This window comes from Tenrec ecaudatus, chromosome 18 (genome assembly GCF_050624435.1).
Source record: "Tenrec ecaudatus isolate mTenEca1 chromosome 18, mTenEca1.hap1, whole genome shotgun sequence".
Classification (NCBI taxonomy): domain Eukaryota; kingdom Metazoa; phylum Chordata; class Mammalia; order Afrosoricida; family Tenrecidae; genus Tenrec; species Tenrec ecaudatus.
Window position 1 is genome coordinate 9067352 of NC_134547.1, and position 26364 is coordinate 9093715.

General features: G+C 51.5%; 2 protein-coding genes across 3 annotated transcripts; one reads left to right on the forward strand and one right to left on the reverse strand.

Moving 5' to 3' along the window:
- The first annotated feature begins 1972 nt into the window (after positions 1-1972).
- MAMSTR (MEF2 activating motif and SAP domain containing transcriptional regulator) lies at positions 1973-9714 on the forward strand. Of its 2 annotated transcripts, XM_075536944.1 has the most exons (8): positions 1973-2121; positions 2685-2830; positions 3230-3414; positions 3747-3861; positions 4071-4265; positions 4591-4764; positions 4858-4912; positions 5397-9714. In XM_075536944.1, the coding sequence occupies exons 3-8, from the start codon at positions 3299-3301 to the stop codon at positions 5678-5680; spliced, it is 939 nt and encodes a 312-aa protein (XP_075393059.1). In that variant the 5' UTR covers positions 1973-2121; positions 2685-2830; positions 3230-3298; the 3' UTR covers positions 5681-9714. The 2 variants fall into 2 exon arrangements, with proteins under 2 accessions (XP_075393059.1, XP_075393058.1); XM_075536943.1 differs by lacking the exon at positions 1973-2121 and having other exon boundaries at positions 2190-2830.
- A 12245-nt stretch (positions 9715-21959) lies between these two features.
- Positions 21960-22982, reverse strand: FUT2 (fucosyltransferase 2 (H blood group)). Its single transcript, XM_075537907.1, has one exon. The coding sequence runs from the start codon at positions 22980-22982 to the stop codon at positions 21960-21962; it is 1023 nt and encodes a 340-aa protein (XP_075394022.1).
- Positions 22983-26364: the final 3382 nt, after the last annotated feature.

A 26364-nucleotide genomic window follows, 5' to 3' on the forward strand; every position in this document is an offset into this window, starting at 1 on the left:
CTGCGAACCAGCAGTCCCTAGTTTGTGTTACCCTCTCTCCCCCAGGAATCTCAGACCTCTGTTCCCCAGACCCCGCACCCCAAATTCCTCCCGGACTCTGTCTCAACCTTGCCATGCTGCCTCACCCACCCAGAATTTGGGGTATGGGGGGCTAACCGCTCCCTCCCCACCATCCTCTCCTGAGCCCAGGAATCCGGCTTTCCAATGTGAACTTTTCACTCCCCTGACTCTGGCTGCTGCGTCAGGAAAAGAGCAGGCGACAGGTGGCACCTGCCGGCCCGGGCAGGGACGTGACCACCTGCCTCTGCAGCTCACCCTGCAACCCCCTGCGGCACCTGCTTCCATCAGTCCGTCTAGCCCGCCCCGCCCCGTGGTCTAGTGGAGCAGGGCCTGGAACCCGGGGATCCGCCCAGGCCCCGCCCCAGCCCTAACTTCTCTGCTCCCAGGCAGGCCTGAGGCCTGGCGCCGCGGGCACGCCCCTGAAAGGGGAGGGGGTCCCAGGCTGCAGGGGGGTGTGAAACTGACAGCCTCCAGCCCGGGGCGGCCACACAGCACCGCTGCGACGAACCTATCTGGTGGGTGAGAAGCCTTAGAGGGTGCAGGGTGGGGGGAGACCTTTCTGAGATGCAGGTGACAGGGACCCTTCAACACCTGCCAAGCCCCTTTCCCCCTCTAGAGCAAGGATCTTTGATTCTAGACCCTTTAAAGAATGACGAGTGACCAGATCATTTTCCTTCCCTGGCCCCCTCCTCTCGCAGACCCTGGAGTCTTTTAAATCCCCAGCTTTCTCCTCCCAAAGACCCAGGAGCCCCAGGAACCTAGGCCCTCCCTCAACCTCTCAGCTCTTTAGACTCCAGTCCAGACCCCACCCCCCAGCCCCTCCATTCCCAGGAACCAGCTGTTAAGGTCCCAGAGAGGACCACCCCCCAGTTCTAACCTCCCTCAGCTCCTCTCCCTATAAGTTCACCTGCAGGGACAGCCTCTGACCTCATTGATCCTGCTTCTGTCACTACCCCCTCCCAGTCCAGGCCCCCACCACGGCCTTGGCCATGACCCTGGCGGCTTCCTCCCAGCGCTCCCAAATCATTCGCTCCAAGTTCCGTTCTGGTGAGAGACTTCTCTGTGCACCCGCGTGTGGGGAGAGGGTCCTGGGAGTGTGCACAGCTGCGGGGGGTGGGGGGGAGACAGTAGGTCACCAGGGAGAGACCGTTTTCTGGGCTAAAGGTCACTTGTGCAGTAAGGAGGGTAAGAGGGGGGTCAGTGAGAGAGGGGGGATGGCTGGAATAATGGCGGTGGGCGGTAGGTTGCTGGGGGTATTTATGTGTAGAAGAGTTGAGAGACAGGTGTGCAAAGTATTGGAGCAGTGGGGTCTTGCCTTGGAGAGTACAACTAGCAATCGAGGCTGGTCAGTGTCCAAGGCCTTGAGTTAGGACTTGAGGGGGGGGGAGGTGCCCAGCTGCAGTGGCTTTCTGGGAGAAGGGGTGCTGGGGGGTACAGTTTTTTAGTGTGCCCGGCAGTAAACAAAGCAACCAGGGTGCTAAGGGAAAGTCCTTGCTCCCAGGAATGCTGACTGTGGAAATCGTGCAAGACCAGGCTGAATCCGGCGCCCAAGGGTGCGGGTGCACAAAAGCAGCAATATGTACCTGAAGGGAGCTTAGGGAGATGGAGGTTTACAGGATGGGTGTGCAAAAGGGAGATACGAGTGGCCCCGTGCAAAGCGAGGTACGCGCGTAAAAGGAGGACCAGGGCTGCCAAGATGGCGATTGTGCCCAGAGCTGGGTGGGCACTCTCCCCGGGGGGCAGGTGGAGCTGGGGGCAGGGCAGACGCCTGCCGGCATGCTGGCTGGCTCCTAGCCCCAGCTCAGCCCAGGCCTTGGGCTGCGGCGCTTCGCTGGCAGGGAGCAGGCGGGAGGCCCAGGAAAGGGAACGGGCTGCCCGCCCACCCGCCTGCACCGGGTGTGTGTTAGGGGGCTGGGCACGCGTGGCCCGCCAACAACTGTAGATCCCGCCTGCCTGACAGCCCGGGCTCCTGGGGCACTCCCTTCCCGCCTTCCTCCTCCCACCTTCCACCTCCCTCCCCAGTTCTCCAGCTGCGGATCCACAGACGCTATCAGGAGCCCAGTAAGTTGGGGGGAGGGGGGCTAAAGGGAGGGCCTGCTGACCTCTTCTGGGGGGGAGGGAACCCTGGAGTTCGACTGTCCAGTCCCCACACGCAGCGCCAGCTATATAGAAATCCAACCCTGTCCTTTGCTGGGAACCCAGGACCTCAGCGCCCCCACCCCACCCTATGCTAGCTCCCCCACGAGTGTGTGTGTGTATGTGCCTGTATCCATTCCCTCTCTTCAGATTCCACACTTAGCCTGTTCCGTTCCTAGCCTTCCTAAGGCAGAGGGCTCCAGGCCCCACCCCTGGCCTTGCAAAAATCCCAGAAATCTGTGGTGCTAGGCTCTCACACCCCTTGGTAACCAAAGACATGCTCCCAGCTTTTCTTGAGAACATAAAGTCTGCAAGACCTTGGTCGGTTCTCAGATTCAGGAGTTTGCAGCGCCTAGCTTCTCACCACTTCTTGGGGACTCTGTGCTTTGCTCTCTGGGCCTGCCCTCCTGCACCAGGGGGCCCCAGGGGCCTCCAGAGGCCTCCTTCCTGCAAAGCCCTGCTCCTCCCTCCTGGCTCTCCCACTACAGGCTTCTCAGACTCCATCATCTCTCCAGTCTCCGGGACCGTTCTGGCCCCGACTCCGATCTCCCCCTCCGGCCCGGACCCTTTCTTCTCTGGCCTTGGGGTCCCGCTCCCGGAGTTAGAACACACTCCGTGGAGGTCTCCAAAGAAGGTGAGTCTCAAGATGGGAGTGCTGGTAAGTTCGCCTGAAGGTCTAGCCTCGCTCTTCTTTGCTGCACATAGGCCCCTTTCTTCTCTCTCGTCTTCCCAGAGACTAGCAGCGTAGTGGGTTAGATGATGAGTCGGGGGCAGCTATCCTCAAGGTCAATGGTTCCTAAGCCACCAGCTTCTCCCCTGGAGAAAGATGAGGCTGGCCGATCCTGGGAAGACTGACAAGCTTTGGAAACCCACAGGGGCAGTGGGGCTTTGTCTGCAGGGCCTCTAAGATGGCACTGACTGCTGGTTTTGTTTCCTCTTCCTCAGCCTCCCCCATGCTTTGCATGAGTTTCCAGGTCCTGAAGGTGGGCGTGGAGCCCTAGGGCCTGCCTTGACCTCTGACCTACTTTTACAGGCCTTGCCTAAGATCTCTCCACATTGGCGGGAGCCCAAGCCCAACGGGCACTTGGCCTACCACCAATACATGCCCCCAGAGCCAAGGCAAGGGTCTAGGGGAGACCCCCAGACTGATGGGGCAGCTCCGGGACCCCCAGGACCACCCCTGTGGGATGGAACAAACACACAGCCTCCATATCATAGGTACGTATGTCTGTCCTCGTCCTGCTTCGGTTCTTCCTTCCGGAACCCACCAGCCTCCCTTCCTCAGCAGGTCTGAGTCTGGGAGCCCAGCACCTCCCTTCCAGAAGACCTCCCAAAGCCCAGGCCCCAGCTCCTTCGGGGTCAAGTCCTTCAGCAACCAAAGAGCCCTAGCACCACCCCCACCCCACCCATACCGGTTGCGCGAGTCCTCTCAGGGTCTGCAGGCGCTATCTGCGTGTTGGCCCCTTAGATCTTTGGGGAGCCTTCCTGGTCCTGTTCCCCAGAACAGCTAGCTTTGATCCAGCTGTTTTTACTACTCTGTTCTTTCTCAGGACTGTCGCCAGGATGAAGCCCACTCCCCAGACTCCTTCCCCACCAGGGGCCCCCAGCCCCTCGCCCCTGCCCCACAAGCTGGAACTTCAGACCCTCAAACTAGAGGAGCTGACGGTGAGTTTCAGGAGTAAATGTCCAAGAGGTCCAGTCCCTCGACGCGGGGTGGGGGGGGGTGGGGGAGGCACGAGACCAGCCCCAGGGATAGGGGGGTGGTGTCCCCCAGTTTCATCCATTTCAAGGTCCGAAGAGTGGGTTCCCAAGACCCCTCCCAGGCCGGCCCCTGGAACCCCAATCAGCCCGCCTCTTCCCGTTTGCCGCCCCAGGTCTCCGAGCTCCGCCAGCAGCTACGCCTGCGGGGCCTCCCGGTGTCAGGGACCAAGTCGATGCTCCTGGAGCGCATGCGCGGCGGCGCTCCGCCCCGCGAGCGGGGGAAGCCGAGGCGCGAGGACAGTCCCTCGGGGGCTCCGTGGCCGCGCCTCCGGCCCAAGGCCCTAGGAGCAGCCCGGCGGCAGACCTCGGTGAGGGCAGGGTAGGGGGCGGGGCTGTATTCATGTGGACCAATGAGGAGAGAACATGGTAATGACGCGGGTAATTGGAAAATGAATAGCCAATCACGTGGCAGGGGGTGCGGTCTAGCAGCCAGGGGAACCTTGGTGGCCGGGGGCGTGGTTAAAGCAAAGTGGGCGGGTACCAGAGGGAGCGAAGCCAATGAAAGGCGAGGGTAAGGGCAAAGGCGGGTCAGTGAGGGAGGGAGCGCGCGAGGGGCGTGGCTACCGAGGAAAGCGCGTGGGTTTGTGCCCCGTGGGCGTGGCTCACTAGAACCCACGCTCTCCGCGGATCTAGCTCAAGTCCAGTCCGGCGTCTGGCCCGCCGCCGCCGCCGCCGCCTCCTCCTCCGCGAGCCCCCGACGCCCTCGTGGCAGCGCCGGCTCCGGCCTCAGCCGGGATCACCTCCGCACCGACGTCCGCGGCCCGGACCCTGGAGGAGGAGCTGCAGGAGGCGATCCGGAGGGCGCAGGTGAGAGGGAGCAGGGCCGAGGCGGGTTGAGGGGCTCCTGGCAGGATCAGGCCGAAAGCCGAAGTTCACGCGGCTTCTGCCGTCCATCCGCAGCTGCTCCCGAACCGGGACATCGATGACATCCTGGAGGAGGCGGTGGAGCCTGAGGGTAAGAGCCAGACTCCTCCAACCGGGGGAGAAGACGGGTGGGGGTGGGGGGCTGTGGGAGGACGAGGAGGCGGGAGTTCTCGACTCAGGTTTGAGGGAGGAGATTGGATTCGGGGATTGGGCTCAGACTTGGGTCTGAGGGAGATGGGTACAGGGCCCCCGAACTCCAGTCTGATGGAGGAGCGGGCATTGGTAATGGTGGGGCTGGGGACGCTCCGACTTAGGTCTGAGGGAAGAGGGCTGAGGTGCTGGAATCCAGTTCTGAGGGTGAAGTGGGCGGTGCTTGGACTCCCAAGTCTAAGGAAGGAAATGGGGAGAGAGTTTTCAGATTCTAGGTCTCAGGGAGGAAAGGACTGAGGTTCTGGACTACAAGCAAGTCTGAGGGAGGAGCGAGCTGAGATTCTGAAATCGGGCCTCGTGGGAGGAGTAGATTGAGGGCCCCATCCCTGCCTCCTCAGCTCATTTTCCTTTCCTTCCCCCCACAGACCCGCTGCCCCCCATCCCTCTGGACTTCCCGGGCTCCTTTGATGTGCTGTCCCCCTCCCCGGACTCTGAAGGCCTCTCATCTGTCTTCTCTTCCTCACTCCCCTCCCCCACGAACTCCCCGTCTCCGGCTGCCAAGGGCCCCATGGACCCCTTGGACTGGTTGGAGGCTCTGAGTGGTGGTCCCCCACTGGGCTGTGGGCCCCCCGCTCCCAGCATCTTCTCAACTGACTTCTCTGACTCCAGCGGGACCAGGCTGTGGGACCTACTGGAGGGTCCCTGGTGATGGCAGCCATGGTCTTCAGAGACTGAAAGCTGGTGAGGGTAGGGGGGTAATGGAGGAGAGACTCCCAGTGGGTCAAGTGATGGAGCCACTTGCACCACAAACACGGGATCAGAGGCAGCCCCTGAGACGTCTTGAAGTGACCTTTGCTTGCCTGACCTCCGTATGGCCTCCCCTCATGGATGATGTGGGGTTGGGAGTTTCTTGGCTGCTGACCAGCGCAAATAAGGTGCTTGCTGCTTTCTTCAGTACCCCGGATGTGGTCATTCCCACCCTCTGCCTGTTGTCTGGCGACCTGGAAGGGGAGCAGGGACGTACTGGAGCCAGAGTCCTGGCCCCACCCTGGGTTTTCAGTGTTGGAGGGCACGGCAGAGTCTATCCTGAATCTGGAGGCCCCACATGTACAGAAATCAACCCTGCTAGGCTGTGCCTTCTCTGTGGTAAATTGCCAGGCCTTTCTTCCAAGGGACCCCTGTTGTGTGTTGTTGGGTACTGTTGAGTCCATTTCTACTGTAGCATCCTGCAAGACAGAGTAGGAGGAAGCCCAGTGGCAAAGTGGTTACACATTGGGCTGAGATCCATAAGGTCTGTAGTTCAAAACCACCAGTTGCTCCTCAGGAGATGGGGCTTTCTACTCCCATAAAGAGTGACACTCTCAGAAACTCACAGGGACAGCTGTGAGTCAGTACTGACTTGATGGAAGTTTTGGGGGAGAACAGGATACACTAGCTCCGAACCAACATAAAATCACTGTCCTGGTATTATTCCATTAATTCAAGTAAATTGGAACAGCCCACATGGAGATGTAAAACAAAACAAGAAAACCTCAAACTCACTGCCATCAAGTCGGCGCTGACTCATAGCAACCCTATAGGAGAGGGTAGAGCTGTCCCTGTGGGTTTATCTGGGGATTTTCAAAAGATCACAGCCATGGAAAACCTTCTGGAGCAAGGTTTTATTCTAAACACAGGGTCACTCTGAGTCACTGTCAACTCAGTGCTGATATTGTGCTTAAACAACATGAGGGTGGGAATCCCGGTGGGGGATGGGGAGATGTCTGGTGGGAATGCCGGTGGGGCCATGTCTGCATTGGGGGATATACTCGGAGATTTGCCATCCCAAATCTCCACTGCAAACTCAAACTCACTGCCTTGGAGTTGATTCTGATTCACAGCCACTCTATAAGAGTCGAACGGCCCCTGTAGGCTTCCGAGACTAAATCTTCACAGGAGTAGGAAGCCGCCTCTTTCTCCCACACAGTGGCTGGTGTTTTCAACTTGCCAAACTTGAAATTAGTAGCGAAATGGCTAACTCTCCAAGCCCACCCACAAAAAAATAAATAAATAAAACAAACGCTGCCATTGAATCAGGTCCAAGTCGTAGCAGCCCTGTAGGACAGAGTAGAACTACCCCCATGTAGGTGTCTGAGGCTGTAACTCCTTACAGGAGCAGAAAGTCTACTCTTTCTCCTGTAGAGAGGCAGGTGGATTCAAACCCCTGAATGTATACTCACCCAACACCCAACCCACAATGTCATCACAAGCGTGGCTTTAAATGAAATAAATCTCTTAACCATTCTAGAGACCAGGATGCCAAAAGCAAAGTGTTGGTAATTCCATACTCCCTCTGGATCCTTTAAGGAACGATCTTAACCTTTCCATGTTGCTGGTGGCTATCCATATTGACCTTGACTGTGGAAGCAACACTTTCCCTCCATGGTCCCATGGTCTTCTCATGGGTCTCTTTCTCCTCTTAGAAGGACACCAGGCATTGGATGAGGACCACTCATCCTGAGGACCTTACCCTAACTGGTAACATCTTCAAAGACACCCCCCCCCAATAACAAATGCCCCAAGAGGATGTCGTTTAAGGACAGAAATGTGTGTTTATACAGCTTAAGTTAGAAGTCTGAATTCAGACCCTGTTTCTATGAGAAGGTTCCTCCAAGAGCTGTCAGACATCCTTGCAATCTTGGACTTGTAGATGCTAGAAGGGCCCTAGGAAGTAAGCCACAGCTGTAAGGCATTTTAGTCTCTGCCTCCCTGTTCTTAGCTCCTCAGCCTCCTCTCCTTGGGCAAGTGCAGCTCTGCCCATTAAGGGCTCACTCTATCAGTAAACCTCTGCCAGAAAGCTTCAACTCCGCTATAGCTGTGTGTCTAGCACCTCTGATACAGTGCCTAGGGGCAACCTACTCCACCAGCAAGTCTGGCTGAAGGCACTTGGGAAGACCCTAGGTGAAAGGCTCTCTCAAAGCACCCATCACACCTTAACCTCCAGCCCAGAGTGGGTGACAGTGTACACTGAGATTGCCCACAAATCACCTGGCCTGTGGGATGTGTTGATAAATACCCATCGCTGTGATTAGCTGGATTCGGGTGGGAGATCATAAAATGAGTTGCATTAAGTAAATCTGCAAAAGACCTTTAGAGTACTGAAAAACAAGAATGTGCCTTTGAGAACTAAGGCCATGTTATTTTAAATGGCCTCATGCTTGTGAAAGTTGGACATTGAAGAAGGGAGACCGAAGAAGAATTGACGCATGTGAATCGTGATGCTGGAGAAAAATATTGAAAGTGTCGTGGACTGCTAAAAGTAGCTGGCACTGTGGGTTTCCAAGACTGAAACTAAACACTCACCTGTCTTGGAAGAAAGACGGCCAGAGTGCTCCTTAGAGGGAAGACTTTGTCTTACATTCTTTGAACATGCTGTCGGGAGAGATCGGGTCCTGAAGAAGGACCTCGTGCTTGGTAAAATGGAGAGGCATCGATGAAGAAGGCCCTCAATGAGATGTACTGACACTGTTCTTGCAAGCATGGGCTTAGGCATACGGTCAGCTGAGCAAAGCACAGGACTGGGGAGTGTTGGAGTGTTTCCTTCTATTGTGCAAGGGATGCTTTGGGTTGGAATTGACTCAGTAGCACCTATCAACAGCAGCATTGTTAGCTACCAATCGGAGATTCTAGTGCCCCCATCTGTTAAGCTCTGTTGAGTTCTACGAGTCTGGCATGGAGTAAAAATGTGCACAACCTTGTTCTCAGTGTGTCATGATGCCGTGGTGGCTTGTGTGATTCTCTATGCCATCAGTGTCGCCAATGCCAACAGGTTCCGCTCTGGTGGGCAGGTTTCAGTAGCTCTTCAGATTAAGACAGAGAAAGATTTGGCTTTCTACTTCCTAGATCACCTCACTCACGGCCATTAGATCCATCCCGACTCACAGTTGACCCTGTGGGACAGGGCAGGGCTGCCCCCGTGAGTTTGAGAGAATTATTGCTTATGGAAGTAGGAAGCCTCATGTTTCTCCCTTGGAACAGCTGGTGGTTTTGAACTGCTGACCTAGTAGATCGAAGCCCAATGCCTAACCACTCTGCCACCAGGGCTCCTTCCACTATACCCATTGATCCTTAAAGAAAACAAAATCAACAGTCATCTCCAGAACAAAAAAAATCATATCAATGTGAATGAGGGGGAGTATGGAGTGGAGACCCAAAGTCCATCTGTAGACAATTGGATATCCCCTTACGGAAGGGTCACAAAGAAGAGACGAGCCAGCCAGGGTGCAGTCTAGCATCGATGAAACATACAACTTTCCTCTAGTTCTTTAATGCTTCCTCCCCCCACCTCCCTACTATCATGATCCCAATTCTACCTTACACATCCGGCTAGACCAGAGTATGTACATGGGTACAGATAAGACCTGGAAACACGGAATCCAGGACAGATAAACCCCTCAGGACCAATAATGAGACTATCGATACTAGGAGGGTAAGGGAAAGGTGGGGGGAGAAAGAGGGAACTGATCACAATGATCTACATATAACCCCCTCCCAGAGGGGATGGACAACAGAAAAGTAGGTGAGGGAGACATTGCTCAGTGTAAGACATGAAAAAAAAAAAAAAGATAAATTATCAAGGATTCATGAGTGGTGGGGTAAATGAGCTGATACCAAGGACTCAAGTAGCAATAAAATGTTTTGAAAATGATGGTAACATGTACAGATGTGCTTGACACAGTGGATGGATATATGGATTGTGATAAGAACTGTAAATAAAATGATTTTTAAAGACCAAAAAAAAATAAAAAACAAACAAACCCCAAAGCAGTCATCTACACCCTATAGCATAGAAGTTCTGCTCTGACACATATCCAGTTGCCTTGGCAACAGCTTTGGTGATGCTAATTTGGCCATATTTTAGTAATTAGGTGCCGTCTAGTAGGTTTGACCCTATACACAACACAACAAAACTGCCTGGTTCAGTACCAGCCTCCCGATTTTTCCTATGCTTGAGCTCATTGCCGCAGCCCTGTGTCAATCCATGTCCCTGAGGACCTTGTCTAGGAAACATAACCAGGAAGAGAGTGCATTGGACAAATTCCCTACACTCACATTGAAGGAGTCTGGGAGGCAGAGTCTGGTGGAGGAAGGCCTTCACACTCCTGAGAGTTTGAGATGCATCCCGGTCACCTTTTCCTAAGTAAAAGTTGTTCTCCACTGTGTCTCCCCATAATAAGGCCAATTTTAAGGTGCTTCTTGCAAGCACATGATTGCTCACTATGTTCTTGAAGGTTAAGTGCTTCAAGGTAATGTGCCTGAAAGTTATCTGCCATCAAAAGCAATTAGACCATCCCACTCCCTTCTGATAAGGAGCATAGATTTCTTCCCTGGAGAAGAGCTCAGAGACACTTAAGATAAGCCAGCTCAGAGAGGACCAAGGTGAGGCTGCCATCTTCCCTCCAGAACCTGCCCATCTTGTTATGTATGTACCTTCCTGTTAGGTATATGGTTGCCCTCTATTATGAGGTGATATTAGCCTGTAAGAAAACACATTCACTCTCTCTGGTTGGTCTCCATGGAAGAGGTGAGCCCTTGCATGCCTTGTCTGATGTTTCTTTAATTGATCCTTCAATGACACGACCGGCCCCTAGGACTATCAAAGTACCCAGCCTCTGACAATCGTAGGGGGGCTGTTGGTGCAATTGTACGGTGGTAATATGTAAAGGTCATAGTAAACTCACAGATGATAGGAGCAGTAGGAGAAAAGATACATGAGTCACACTTCATGGTAGCATGCTCATTTAGGGGCACACAAGCCCCCCCTGACTACAGGTAACTGTCTGGTAAAAGCATGGCCACCCTTCCCCCAGACTGTTTCCCAGAAACGGGCTAGTTCTGCGAACAACTGTACCCTCTAAAAGCACAGATCGCCCATTTCATTGTTCCTAGAACCAGAACAGACTGACCTTGTATAACGAGCAAACAGTCACATAAGCCCCACTGAGCAAAACCGCACCTTACGTCAACTCTCCAGAAGCTTCAGGGTGGGGGGGTTATAAAAAACTTCTCAAGCGCTCCCCTGTGGTGGCTTCCACAACTTCACTTTACTGTGGGCTGTTGAACCCATCTGCTTGTCCCCAATAAAGCCTGCTTTTTAATCAGTCCTCGGCGAGTATGGTCCGTCTCGTTTCGTGCCTCAGTTTATGTAACAATTTTGGTGCCGAAACCCGAGGGGTGTGTGGCTCCCCCCTCTTTTGGGGTCCCCTGAGAGCCCGCCTCTCTCCCCTAAATCTCCAGGACCTTTTGGCGCGGCGCATACCTTCAGCGCTCAGGCACGTTCAAAACCAATCTACAACCTCCCTGGTGAGTCTCAGTCTCTCTCTCTCTCTCCCCCACCCCGCCCCCTCCAGCTTGTTTTCAGTTTCTTGAGCTCCACCGGAGTCTTTCTGGCCCGAGATGCGGCCGCGCAGGGAATTCTCTTTCCATTGGCCCCAGAGGCCCTAGGGGAATGATTGCTCTTGAGACATCTTGCCAATCTCTCCCTCCGTCCTTCACTGCCATCCCAGCCAGGACTCACTTGGGGACGCCTAGGTGCCTCCTGCCCCCTCAGACTGGACTCGCCCACAAAGGGTCAGCTTAAGTCTGTTTTACCTGGCTGTGTGCTTCCTATTCACACTCCTACAGTGTCTGTAAACTAAATCTCTTTATCATCTCCTCCCTCCTACTCTCACCATGGGCGCAGGACAGTCTAAAATTGACCCGTTAACTCCATTAGGCTGTCTCTTAAAAAATTTCTCTAGCCTGGGGTACACTCAGACCTTGCGGGAAAAAAAACAAATAAACCTTGTTTTTCTCTCCCAAGTTGCTTGGCCTCAGTACAAATTAAAGAACCAGTCACATTGGACCCCGACTGGCACTTTCGATTTCACCATTCTTCAGGACTTGGACAATTTTTGCTGGCGTACTGGTAAGGATTCTGAGATTCCCCTATGTGCAGGCTTTTGGGGACTTGTGTTCCCACCCCAAGCTCTGTAGCCACTGTTCCACCCGCCAAATCCTTAGCGCAGATCTCCAAACCAGCACCAACTCCTCCCGCCCTCTTGAAGAGCCACCTGAACTCCTCAGTGTGCCTCCGCCACCTCCATATCATTCTCCTTCAGCTACATCTCCTGCTGTAAAGCCACCCCCGCATTCCCCAGCGCCCGTGCAGCCTCCCCCCACTCCTCTGCCAGAGCCCTCGCCTATATCCTCCCACTTTATAAAAGAATTTCAATACTTAACCCGGACCTACGATTTAGCCTGGCATGACGTACAGGTCATTTTAGCTTCCACACTAACCCTGGATGGACGTGCCAGAGTAACGGATGCAGGCAGGCAACAGGCCTACCGGGACCATGTTATAGACAATACCGTCCCCTTGAGAGAGCATGCCATCCCCAAGGAGGACCCCAACTGGAACTATCAAATAGGGCAGGGCACCAACATTCCCCACAGGACCCTCATGCTCAGGTATCTCCTCCGAGGATTGGAAGAAGTTTCTTTTTTTTTTTTTTTTAAATCATTTTATTGGGGGCTCGTACAATTCTTACCACAATCCACACATACATCTATTGTGTCAAGAACATATGTACATTTGTTTCCATCATCATTCTCAAAACATTTGGGCATCCTTGTCTTACTGCTGACTTTACTGGGGGTTTCTAGTAGGATGCTAGATGTGGATAACTTGTTTTATTATTAAGAGCATGCCAGGTTCTGTCTCATGGACTCACAGTGACCCTGAGTATGTCAGAGTAGAACTATGCTCCGAAAGGTTTTCGGTGACTGGTATTTTGGAATTAGATCTCCAAGCCTTTCTTTCAAGACACTTCTAGATGGATAGAAGTTTCTAATAAGGTGGTTAACTATGATAAACTCGGGGAAATTACCCCACAGGCAGATGAAAACCCTGTTCTCTTCCTGAACAGGTTGCCGGAAACCCTGGTTCATTTTACCAGGCTAGACCCAGGATCCCGAAATGGGGCCACAGTCCTAGCTTCCCATTTCACTTCCCAATCAACACCCGACATCAAAAAAAGTTTTAAAAAGTCGAGGACGGCCCTAAAACTCCCATCCCAAACCTGGTAAAAATGGCTTTTCAAGTTTTTAATACTCGAGAGGAGATGGCTGAGGCTGCCTGCCAGGCCAGACTCCAGTAGAAGGTTAGCCTCCAGACCCAATCCTTGGTGGCCGCCCTGAGGCTGGCAGGTGGCTTGGCTCCACCACGGCGACCCCCTAAGGGGGGTCAGCAAACACCACCAGGTGCCTGTTTCAAGAGTGGAAAAAGTGGCCACTAAACCAATTCCTGCCCTAACCCCAGACCTCCAACCCGACCTTTCCCCAAATGTAAGCAGTCGGGTCACTGAAAATCGATGCCCGGCTTTGGCCCCGCCCTCGGCATCTCCATGTGGAGGAGCTGGACCCCGGGATCTTCCAGACCCTCCGGTACTTGAGCTCCTGGGATAGGCAGCCGGCTGAAGTGGCCCTGGCTCCTCGACTCCGGTCACACTCGCTGAGCCCAGGGTCATGCTCCAGGTAGCGGGTTACCTTCTCCATTTTTCCCTCTCACTCAGGCCTTACTTCCCTTTCCCAGGTCTCGGTTATGGGAATAGACGGGCCCCCCTCCACTCCGCAGAAGACAGAACCTCTCTTTTGCCAATTTAATCAACTCCCATTTTATCACTCCTTTTTAGTTGTCCCCTCATGCCCTGTTCCATTGCTGGGAAGGGATATTTTAACCAAGTTACATGCTACTATCTCCTTCTCCAGCAACGCTCTCCCCTTTATCGCCCTCTTAAGTCAGGCCACCACCACAACCTCATCCCTGCCCCCAATCAGCCAGTTGTTACCCGAGGTGTCTCCTGAAGTCTGGGATATTAGTATAACCCCATTGGCAAGTCACCACGAGTCCGTCCTAATTAAGTTAAAAAAAACAATGTGTACCCTAACCGCCCCCAGTTTCCAATTTCAAAAACCCACTGACTAGGCCTAAGGTTACTTTTATTGCAAAAAAAACTGGAATTGTTAGGCAGAAGTAAGGAAAAAGTTAGTTTGTGCAAGATCAAGTCAAACTGAGTCAGAAAACGGTGTATGCCCCCAAACCAGTAAAGAAAGATAAGGCATGTGATAAGGATCTGAAGAAGGAGATAAGGAATGTGATAAGAATGTAAGAAAATGTAATGATGTGATGGAGAAGGTAATAAAGAAGTTGAAATTGTTCTAAGAAAGATAAGGAATGTGATGAGGATGTGATGTGATGGAGAAGGTGATAAAGAAATTGAAATTGTTCTGAGTGATAACAAAATTGAGATTGTTCTAGGTGGTAAGGAAGTTGCGATTGTTCTGGGTGAAACTTCTAGGTTTGCAATAAGAACAGAAGAAGGCCGGATGATCCCAACCTTGCATAAAGTTCAGCTTAACCAAATGTTCTGCTCTGTACCCTGCAGCTTTTTGGAGAAACCACAGCTTCAGCAGATAGCTGCCATTTAACTCTTTCTTCAGTGTTAGCTATAAAATAAAAAAAGGGGGGGGGATTATAGAGGATCACTGAGTTTTAACTGAAGTGTATTGGTGACGCTCTTAAGACACTGTCTTTATGTTTTCCCAAGTTCCGAGCCACAATGAGTAAACTGAGAACCCAGCTGCCCTTGTTAAGATAAGATTAGTCCCAAGGAATTGTTTGTGCTTAGAGCCATTTTTCTTCCGTTGGTCACAGGACTATCACTCGCCTCCTCAGCGGTAGCCTTGGGACATAGCGGAGGGGCCCTGGCACATTCAGTCCTAACCACGGACAAGCTATCCGTGCAATTCCAACTGGCCATAAATGCCTCCGCCGAATCCCTAGCTTCATTGCAAAGACAAATACTCTGTCGCCCAAGTTGCCTTACAGAATCAACGAGCCTTAGACCTCATCACTGCTGAAAAAGGAGGCACTTGCCTTTACCTCCAAGAAGAATGCTGTTATTACATCAAGGAGTCAGCAATACCAACCCCTGCCATACGTGCCAAGCCCGGAATCCCTGCATTCTGTCTGATAAACTTCCCCACTACGACCCCGTATATCAGGAAGTAATCCCGGACGACCTCGTTGTCGCCCCCTTTCCCTATCAGACAGAGTCAGGGATGTCTGGTAAAAGAATGGACACCCTTCCCCCAGACTGAGTTTCCCAGAAACAGGCTAGTTCTGTGAACACTGTACCCTCTAAAAGCACAGATCGCCCATTTCATTGTTCCTAGAGCCAGAACAGACTGACCTTGTACAAGGAGCAGTCACGTACGCCTCACTGAGCAAAACCGCACCTTACGTCAACTCTCCAGAAGCTTCAACGGGGGGGGGGGGGGGGTATAAAAAACTTCTCAAGCGCTCCCCTGTGGTGGCTTCCACAACTTCACTTTACTGTGGGCTGTTGAACCCGTCCGCTTGTCCCCAATAAAGCCTGCTTTTTAATCAGTCCTCGGCGAGTATGGTCCTTCTCTTCTCGTTTCATGCCTCAGTTTACCTAACAGTAACCACATATGCGTCACAGGAAGGGGTTGTGCCATAGGCAATACAGCAATGGGAGGGGAACAATCTAGGGGGTACACGCAATCGGAAGAGGAGGGATTAGGCGTATACATGGGACCAAATGGGTGGATCTTAGATTGAAGATGACAACCCAACCTTGGTTGTCCTTGAGGTGGCTTGACTTATTCTGAGCTCTCTGAAAGCAACCCACAATCCTTATCCACAGAGAGGGAGCCCCACCTATGGAGGGACAGACAATAGAGTCTGATTGCTCTAGATGACTGAATGCCTTCACAGAGAATACCTCCCAGCAGCTGACCACGTGCTTGCAAGCAGCATGGAGTATATTTGGGGGAGACAACCTGGGAGAAACTCTGTAGGACCTATTCAGTTGTGAGTTGTGGAGCTTGGTCCCCAATCACCTTCCTCTCTTTTGCTCCCCTCTACTTAACCACGCAGGATGCTGTAAGGTAAACTGAGGCACAAGGAGGCAGACAAACATAAAGGGAGAGCAGAAACAGAAATAGCTTTATTAGAGGGAAGCTCTGGGATGTGGTTCCTGGGCTAGCAAGTAACCCAGGGAAGTCATGCCCGGTGGTCAGGGTGTAGGGTTTTTTAAAGAAGGTGCCTGGGGAAAAAAAAAAAAAAAAGGTGCCTGGGGGCAGGGAAACCGTCCTGAGAACAGTTTGTCAGCTTCTTGCAGTGCTCTGTGTACTGGAGCACGAGGTTGCACTCCCTGAGTCAGGTTGTTCCGTCTTGGCTCCTTTGGCCTGGCCAGCTTTCTGCTTTGAAGGCAGGGGGGAGGTTTCAATTCGCCTGCCTGACTCCATCCAGACAGATGCTTCCTTCTGATGTCCCCCAGAAAGAGAAGCAGACATCATGCTTCTTTTACTTGAGTAGGGTGAGTTCTAAATGGTATCCCCTGAATTTATTGAAAAGAGCAGATTAGACACACACACACACACACACGGTAAGGCAGATGGCCTATGAGGTTCATTTATACAGGAGGGGTTGACATGACCAAGACCCATGTCACTTTGTGGACTAAGGTGCACCTGCTCCAAGCAATGGTGTTTTGGATCACCTCGCCTGCGTGTGAAAGTTGATCACTGAGTAGGAAGATGGAAGAATTGATGCATTTAAGTTATGGTGTTGGCCAAGAATATTGAAATTACCATGGACTCCTGAATTGTGAGGAAAATCACGTTTCTCGATCTTGAAGTCACTTGCATGTGGTATTTCTGTGACAGCTGACTTAGGTGACTGTGTTAGTCCTGATAGACTAGAGAAACAAATTCATAGATACTCATGTATATAAGAAAGAGGTTTATATACAAAAGCTGTTGAATATTGAAAAAAACATCCCAGCCTAGTCCAGATCAAGTCCATAAGTATGATATTAGCCCATTCACTGATACCAATGTATAAAGTCCTCTTCGGATTCACATACAGGCAATGATGCCAAATGCAGGACAATCACAGGCCAGTGGGTGAGCAATTTGTGGATCCAGTGGCGTTGTAAGCATCTCAGCACTGGCAGAGGTCTCTACATGGCTTCTCTAGCTCCATAGGTCTGGTTAGGCTAGGCTAGGTCCATATGGCTTTTCGGCTTTTCCAGTTCCGGGCACTAGCACAGTTTCATGTGTCTTGTCAGCTGCAATGTCTCCCAGGGAGTGGGCAGAGAGAGATAGATGTGTCTCCCATCTCCAAGAAGGAAAATACAGCAATTTCCAGAATTTTCAGGAGAAGGCCATGCCCACACAGAAGTCTCATTGGCTATCTCTGGATTGACAGGCTAGACTCCACCCCTACACTCTTCATCCTCACAATGACACCAGATTACGTAACTACTAAAATGCAGACAGAGAGAAATAGTCACAGAGCCAAGCTCACATGACAACGTGCCCCCATCTCAGGGAGTGGCTCTGAGTGTCAGCTGTTAGAGTCCAAAAAAGGGAGCCAGAGAGAGCCAGATGGATGAGATGGAACTTTAGGAGGGAGGGACCGCACGCAGAAGGTAACGTCCAAGTTTTTGCAATGGACAGGAACACACCAAATCACAGGCGGTCAGCACAGAGCAGTACACAGAGCAGTGGGGGTGTGAAAGGGGCAAGCATGCATGCACACAATGGAGTCTGGATAAAAAACTGCAGAGCTGCCCTGGTGGCATCATGCTTAAACTCTCGGCTGCTAACCAAGATGTCAATGGTTCAAAACCACCAGCCACCTGGGGGATTTGCTCCTATAAACATTTATTCCCACTTTTGTTTTATTTTTAAAATCACTTTATTGGGGGCTTGTACAGCTCTTATGACAATCCATCCATCCATCCATTGTGTCAAGCACATGTGTACATAGGTTGCCATCATCCTTTTCAAAACATGTTCTATTTGAGCCCTTGGTATCAGCTCATTTTTCCCCTCCTTCCTCCACGAACCGCTGGTAATTTATCAATTATGATTATTTTTTTCCTAGAAAGATGATATTGTTAGGTGCCCTCGAGTAGTAAACCTTACGAATAACAGAATGAAACACTGCATGGTCACAATTGTTCCTAATCCCTGTGTCCCTCCATTTCATAGAGGGCCTTCCTCTCCTTCACGGCCCCTCCACTTTCCCAAGTATGATGTCTGTCTGGAGGGTCTTGTCTCTCCTGACAATATGTTCAAAGTATGTAAGGCAGAGTCTTGCTGTCCTTGCCTCTAAGGAGCACGCTGGCGGACTATCTATACTTCTTCGGAGACAAGGTCGGTTTGTCCTTTTAGCGGTCGATGGGACTTTCAATCTTCTTTTCCAGTGCCACAATTCAAATGCATTCATTCTTCGCCAGTCTCCCTTATTCAATGTCCAAAGTTTCATGTGTGCAGGAAACAGAAAGGTTACTCCCCACCTTGTCCCCCTCTATTATATGCCAAACCTAAAGTGCTGCTAACACATGGTCAATGACTATACACTTGGAGGGCAACTTCTTAAAGGTTGTCAGCCATCTAGAGCAATCAGACCCTATAGGCTGTCCCACCCTAGTAGAGCCCACTCCCTTCTGATCAGGAGAATGGATGGTTCCCCCAAAGGAGAGCCCAAAGGCACTAAGGTCAAGTCAACTCAGGGATGACCAAGGTTAGGCTGCCATCTTGACTCGAGAGCCTGCCCATCTTGTGACGTGTATGCCTTCTTGTCACATGTATGCCTCTAGTGCCTCCCCATCCCATTGCATGCACACCCCTAGTTCATCCCCTTCCTGTGGTGCATATGCCTATTGTGCATGTGGTTACCTGTAATTAGGGGTCTTGTGGTGCATATGCCTATTGTGCATGTGGTTACCTGTAATTAGGGGTCTTGGACGCCCCCTGAGTGTATGTCTTGGTTGGAAATATATTCTATCTGCACTGATGGATCAAGCTGCTGAGATCATGGCCATCCCAGAGGTAAGCGATCGCATGCTTGATCTTGTCTGATGTCTCTTTTAAGTTATCCCTCATTGACACAGCTGCACCTCGGACTCATTCAATTGTGGAGGCTGGTACCCCACGCACATGCCTGTGAGTCGATGGAAAATACCATAGCGTGGGTCAGGGCCACCTTAGTCCTCAAAGTGACATCCTTGCTTTTCAGTACTTTTCAGTCTCATGCAACAGGTTTACCTAAGGCAACACCTCTTCTGATCTCTTGGCGTGGCTGCTGCTTCCACGAGCACTGATTGTGCATCCAAGCAAGACAAAACCTTGACAACGTCAACCTCTTCTCCATGTGGTCATTACCTAATCCAGTGTCAACTTGCAGAGGGGTGGAGCCTAGCCTGTCAATCAGGTCGCAGCTTGATGACCCCATTTGGAGGCCTGGAGATAAATAGCTCACTGGAAGACTGACTCTCTGCTTTGTCTCCCTGTAAGACATTCCTGTTGACAGGCCACATGGAGACCCGCGCCAGCGCTGAGATCCTTTCCCCGCCACTGGATCCACAAGACATTCCACACACTGGCCTGTGAGCTTCCTGCCTTTGGCGTCATTGCATGGTGGTGTAAGTCTAAAGAGGAATCTATAGACTAGTCTTGGACATATGGACTTGATCTGGCTGGGATGTTTTAACATACAATTACTCTTTGATGCAAAGCTCGTTCTTACACATATACGAGTCTTCCCGGATTTGTTTCAATAGCCTACCCAGACTAACACTCAGTGCATCATGTTACCTATTCGTCCAATTGGGAGGATTTGGGTTTTCTTTGCATTGAGTTATAATTCACATCAAAGGCTGCAGTCCTTGATCTTCGTCAGCAAATACTTCAAGTCCTCCTCACTTTCAGCAAGCCAGGTTGCTATCATCTGCATATCGCGGTCTTTTTAAGTGAATCTTTCTCCAATCCGGATGCCACGTTTTCCTTCACACAATCCAGCTCCTCTGATGATTGGCTCAGCACGCCAACTGAATAAGAATGGCGAGAGGATGCCAATGAGAAGACGCTCGTGAACAGTTCTACTCTGTCACTCCAGACCCCCATGGGTCTTAGACAACTGCGTGGCACACAATGACAGACAATGACAACAAACGAAGGTCAGTGGCAGCCCTTGTGGGCAGTGCTTTCGAGTTGGGCTGCTACCCATAAGGTGACAGTTCAAATCCACCTGCAGCTCCAGGGGAGAAAGTCGGAGCTTTCTACGCCTATCGGGAGTTACAGTCTTAGATACTCACAGGGGCAGTTCTACCCTGTCTTATGGGGTCCTTGTGAGTTTGGGGGTTTTGATTTTTGGAAGGTATATTTTGGATCACAGGAGGTTCCCATATAAAACCCCCCAGGAAAGTCCCTGCCCCTACCCACACTGCCATGGCAGCGTTCCTAATTGGAAATATTTAAATGAATATGGTTTTTACGAGTGTGTCCCCCAAGAGCGAAGGACATTGTAGGCTGTATCCACTGTCTGCCATGTAACATACATGCCACGATGTAGTGACAAGAGGAGTGAACCCACCACTTACTGACTGACACCGCCCCACATGATCATGAGGGGCACAAGCTTCGGATGAACAAAACCAACCATTTTGCTGGAATGGGGGACAACGGAAAGCAGGACCCCTAGACGTTCTCAGCTTCCTCCAATCTTGAGGCAACCTGCCACCGTGATGGAATGGACGTGACTGATGAAATCTTTGATCCACTTGTGGGGGAGGACGGGAAGTGGGGGGAGTGAAATCTCAAGTTGACTGAGCCACACTGGCTGCTGAGTCCTCAGGTGCAATTGTCCCAGGCCCCAGGAAGCCACTGTTCCAAAGGTAGGGCCCATGATCTTGAAAGGAGACGGGTGGTGTCGTGGTTGTACGCTGGGCTGCAATCTGAATGGGCAGCTGCTCCCCAGGAGAATGGCTGGGCTTTCTACTCCTGCAAACAGTCTCAGAAACCCGCAGTGGGTGGGGGTGGGGGGAGGGGGTCTGCTAGGAGTCAGCATGGACTCGATGGCGGCAAGTTGATGATCTTGAAGGCATTCCCTTTTCTAGCCACGCGATATTGCTTCAAGGTTGGCACGCAGATAATTACTGATCCTTGGGTTTGACGAGGCCAACCATGGGCATGATGGAAGTATAGGCCCTGTGATCTGCTTCTGGAAAGTTCCAGCCATTGACGCATCCATGGAGCCCAGTTCTATCCTGAAGCACGCAGGGTCACCGTACTTGGAGCCAAGTCGACGGCAATGACCTTGATCTTTTTGCTCTCTCGAAGGGTGGATTAGGACATGGGAGCCTTCTGAGTGGACACAGTGTCAAGGGCCCCTGCCTTGGTGAGTAGACGGTGGACTTCGCTTCACCTCTTGGCTTGTTTCCTTAGTTACCTTTAGGTAGTGAGCAACCTCACCAACGGCATGGGGCCTCCCTGGGCTGCCCTAAAACTGTCCCTCCTCCCTTTCTGTCAGCCTCCACTTCCTTCAGAGGAGGCTGAGGTCAATATTGAGTAGCCCAAGGCTAAGCCACTCCCAGCAGTCTTCTTGGGTCTGGTTGCATGCTGGGTCACAGGGTCATGTGACACACCTCAAACCAATCAAATGGGAGGGCAAGTTGCTGGTGCATTCTAAACTAAGAAGGGGCTTTCATTTTCCTGCCTCCGGGGGATGTCATCCTGCGGCAGCCATTTGGGGATCTTGGGGGCAGGCAGGCTAAAAGTACACGAGGCTTCAGGGGACATGAGGCTTCAGAGGACATAAGTCACCATGAGTTGACTAATACTGGAAGTCACTGATGGCGTCAATGAGCTGCTGAATCAACTAACCAGGACATGAGACACCTGTGGTCTGGTAGGATGTCCCACGGATAGCTCCATGAGACACTTGAGTAGGGACTCCTGCTACTTGCAGCCTAGAGCATTCTCACACACGAGGGAAGTGTCCAGGCATGGGTAGCATTCTGTTCTTCAGGCCTTGGAACTGGTCTTGGGAGGAGACCAAAGTGGGGAGGCGGGGACCCAAAGGCAGGCTAGCCTTACTGCTTGAGTAGCGGGGATAAATCAGCCTCGATCCCCATCCACTCGGGCAGAAACGCTGCCTCTGGCTTAAAGATTTGGAGGAAGGGAGAATCTGGGAGGGTGTAATTAGCCAGGTAGATGACTTCTCCACCTGCAAGGTAGGCAGCCCAGATTCCAAATGTCCCAATGGTCATGATGGTGTGGTTACACTGGGTGAGCAACGCAAAGTCCTTGGCGGGGGAGCCCTCAATCCCATTTCCAGCAAATACCACATCGCCACGGGAGGTGTCGATGTTCTGCTGGCACCAGGCCATGCCGTTGCTGGTGACCACAAAGATGAGTGAGCTATAGCGGGCCCGGAACCAGTCCAGGGCCCTTTGAAGGTATTGCCGGTCAGCCACCACCCCCTTCCAAACAAATGGCATGACTCGGACATAGTCCCCCCGGCGAACATGGACCCCCACAAAGGTTTTGGGCCGGCTCCCATTCACTTGTAGGGTCTGCAGGTACGTCTGGGCCTCCTGGCGTATGTGGTCATGCAACGTGAACTCCTGGAGGATCTCGTCTCGGAGGTGGTGGTAGAAGGTCCAGGAGCAGGGGTAGCCGGTGAGGCGGACGTACTGTCCCGGGATGTGGCGGTACCGCTCCTCCATCCAGTCATTTAGAGGGTAGTTCTTCCATGGGATCTTGTTGACTACGGCATCATGCAGGACAGGGAGGGTGATCTTGAAGATAGGGGCTAGCGTGTTGTGCAACTGGGTGGGAATGTAGGCGCGTTGGCCATTCATCTTGGCCAAGGCATACAGGGTGGCGTACTCCCCCATCTGGTTCCCCAGACGGCCTTGCACATTGACTGTCCATATCCCCTTGGACGGGAAGCTGCTGACACTCTGTGTCAGCCTCTGGTATTGTGCCTCTATCTCCCACGGGGGCGGGATCGTGTTGAGCCGCTGCTTAAGGTGAAATATAGTGGAAGTCATGAAGACAAAGAAGATGAAGTGGGTCACGTGAGAGGAGAGAAGCTCCAGTTTGTTGGTCATGGCTGCTGGGAAGAGAGAGAAGAGATTGTGATCACGGGCGGCGGAGGTGGTGCATGAATGTGGTTATGGAGTTGGGTGGGTAGATCTCTGTGGGTGCGTGGGGAGGGTGGATTTCCTCTGGGTGGGGATGCGTGGTGACAGGAGTTCCTTGACGCCATGTTTGGCCTTAGTTCTTAGAGAAAGAGCCTCAGCAATTTCTGTTACTTGCCTAAGCCCCAAGGAGTTACCTGTGCCCCAACTTTCTACCCTGGAGCATGAGTTTCCACCCTAGTGCAGGTTGGTTGGCATTTCTTGGGGAAGCTGTGAAGAACTTGATGATTTGAGAGTTCTAGCTGGCCTGGCCCATGGTTGGTCTGTTTTCCGTGCTTTGCAGGGATTGGTTAATATATTTACACAGACCTCCTGACAGGGGATTAGACAGTGCCTGGCCCTGGTGTGAGAGACTGGCCTAGAAATTGATGTCCGGAGCCATGAGGCCCGGCCATTACTTGGAATTTATTAGCCTGAGCTCTGGGCATTCTTCTACCCCAGCCTATGTGACAGAGCACTGCAGCTGTAAAGCTTGAGCAAACAAGGGGTGATGCTCTTTAGATAAGTATCTGTGTCCTGCATCCCCTTGATTGGGCAAAAGATCGTCCTCCCCTATGCTTGATTGCGTGTACATGCCACTCCTCTGCATACCTAATGGAAGACTGTAAGCCCTTACTGACTGACGGGCAGGGTGCGCTCCCCTGAACTCCCTGATTGGCCTGTTGCCAAGGTAGCCTAATCTGCATGTGCGGCTGAGGCTCCCCCCACCCCTTGGCTGGCCGTTATAAGCTGTGACTCTTTGTTCATTAAAACAGGACTTGATCAGGATATTGTCTTGTCCTCATTCTCCGTGCCTCTTGTACCCCCCCAATTCCCACTCTCTCCTCCAGGATCCACTGTGAATGTCCCGCGGGACAGGACAAATTGACAAGGGAAAAATCAAACGAACAAATTGACAAGGGGTTTGCGTATAGGAGGGACCTTCCAAAAGCTGGTAGAAAAATTCCACTATCTTAAAAAAAATGCTTTTTTTCCATTATCTTTTTATTCCATTTTTCAAGGTTTGTCCCCTTGTGTATGCAGTCAACCCCACAGAGATTAGAGAAAAGAAGTTGGAAAGGAAAAAAGGCAAGATAGGCGAGAAAGAGGAAAAAGCAGAGAGAGGAGGCAAAGAACATAATTTTATGTGAACTAGCATTTATGGAGGGGTGGCGTCAAGCCTGTCAATCAGGTCATGGCTTGATGACACACCTCCTTGGGGGTGTGACCTTCTTATAAGGAAAAAACTGGGAACGTCCTTTTCTCCCTCTCTGCCTCTTGGTCTTCCTGCTTGCTGGGACTCTGCTGCCTGCCTCCAAGGCAGATCTATGTCAGCCACCTGACCCCGAAAGCTGTGGGCACCCCGCCATCTTTCAGTGGACTTTGGATCCATGCGACTGTACACCCACCAGCCTGCTTCCTGCTTCACCTATCGGCGTCACAGACCTGCAGCTATGTGAAGAGGGTCCTGGCTTGCATTGGTCTTATGGACTTGATTAGACTGGGCTGTGATGCCTTCTTGATATAAGATTGCTTCTTGGTTAAAGCTCGTTCTTGCCCATATCTGAGTGTCCGTGGTTTTGTTTCCCTAGACAACCATCTATGTGAGGCCGGGTTGCCTAGAGAAACAAATTCACTGACACTCATATATGTGTAAGAGATAGCTTTATCTCAAGGAGTAATTGTATATTAAGAGAACATCCCAACCCAGTCCAGATCAAGTTCATAAGTCCGATATTAGCCCCTAACTCCCTCTTCAGACTTACACAGCCACATGCAATGGTGCAGGATGCAGGAAGATCACAGGGCGGTGGGTGCAGAGTCTCATGGATCTAATGGCGGTGGCAGAATCACAAGGCTCTGGCAGGTCTCAGCTGCGTGACTTGCCAACAGGAAGGTGAAGCAGAGAGAGGGGAGGGGGGGAATGTTCCAGGATCTACCCTTATGAGAAAGCCATGCCCACCAGGAGGTACCAATAGTCTGTGACCTGATTGACAGGCTAGACTCTGCCCCTATATGTTCATATCTTTGAGTGGACACGAAATTTATATAACTACCACAGGCCACCCCTTGTCAGCCTGACACTTTTACACAACTCTTTAGCCATACATAATTTTGTAAGCAAGGAAAATGGTGAAAGCATATTTGTGCCTAACAGGATTAAATTAAATGCATGCAACTCAAAATGTGCCAATCTCATTTAAACACAATGCTCCATAAACGGGGGAGAAAAGCACTCCAAAACTTTCACTACTTACAATTGTAGTTCTGTGAACACTTATACCCTAATCCTATAATCCTATCAATATATCTTCGCTCACCCATCAAAGTTTGTGACACTCATGCCTTTACCTCCTCGTTTGGGGTTTCCAATTTTTGTACTGCCCACTTATATCAACCCAGTGCTCGGAGAAGACAAGCATGGCCTCTGACATGAAGAATCTTCATTTCAGTTAGAACTTTGAGAGTCGGCATCGATAAGCAAACGCAAATCAGGACCAGCTATTCATAAAGTCAGGAGCAATATGCACCAATTCACAGGTTCAGAAATCTTATCTTCTGACCTGTCGTCGTCCAAACATTCAGGCTAAAATTTTTTTGTCCCTGGGCAGCAGGGCTGGCAGAGGCCATCCCGGAACCCGTGAAAACATCAGGTCCCCTTTTTGTTTGTCGACAGCAAATAGACAATATGGCACCTTCAGTTTGTGTAAAAGGGAACGTTGGGGGGGGGGGGGGAAAGAGAGACTGTAGAATGTTCTAAAACTATATCCCTCTGTCTCTTTACTTTGTCCTGTTCATTTCCTCCTCATCTGGGAAGGCTGTGGGGGAGGGGCTTCACCTTCGGGGAGGTTGGAGAGAAGAAGGCAGAAGTGGAGGTGACCTCACAGAGTCCGGTCCACTGTCAGGAGTTGGTGTGTGTGTGTGTGTGTGTGTGTGTATGTGTGCACGCGTGTGCTGATTTTTACTCCCATAAGCAGTCTCGGTGGGGGGGGGGTGTGCAAAGAGGAGCTGATACCAACGTCTCAATAGAAAGTAAATGTCTAGAAAAGAATGATGGCAACCTATGTACAAATATGCTTGATACAACTGATATATGGACTGCTATAAGAGTTGTAAGAGCCCCCAATAAAATTATCTTTTAATTAAAAAACAAAACAAAAAAAGTCTCAGAAACTCAGAGGGGGCAGTTCCACCCTGTCCTGTGGAGTCGTTGTAAGTCAGCGTCGTCTTGACAGCAGTGAGTTTGTTTTTTTTGTATTTATTTGGGGGGGGGGGGCATTTGGAAAGAATTTCTCAGAGAAGTGGGCCTTTT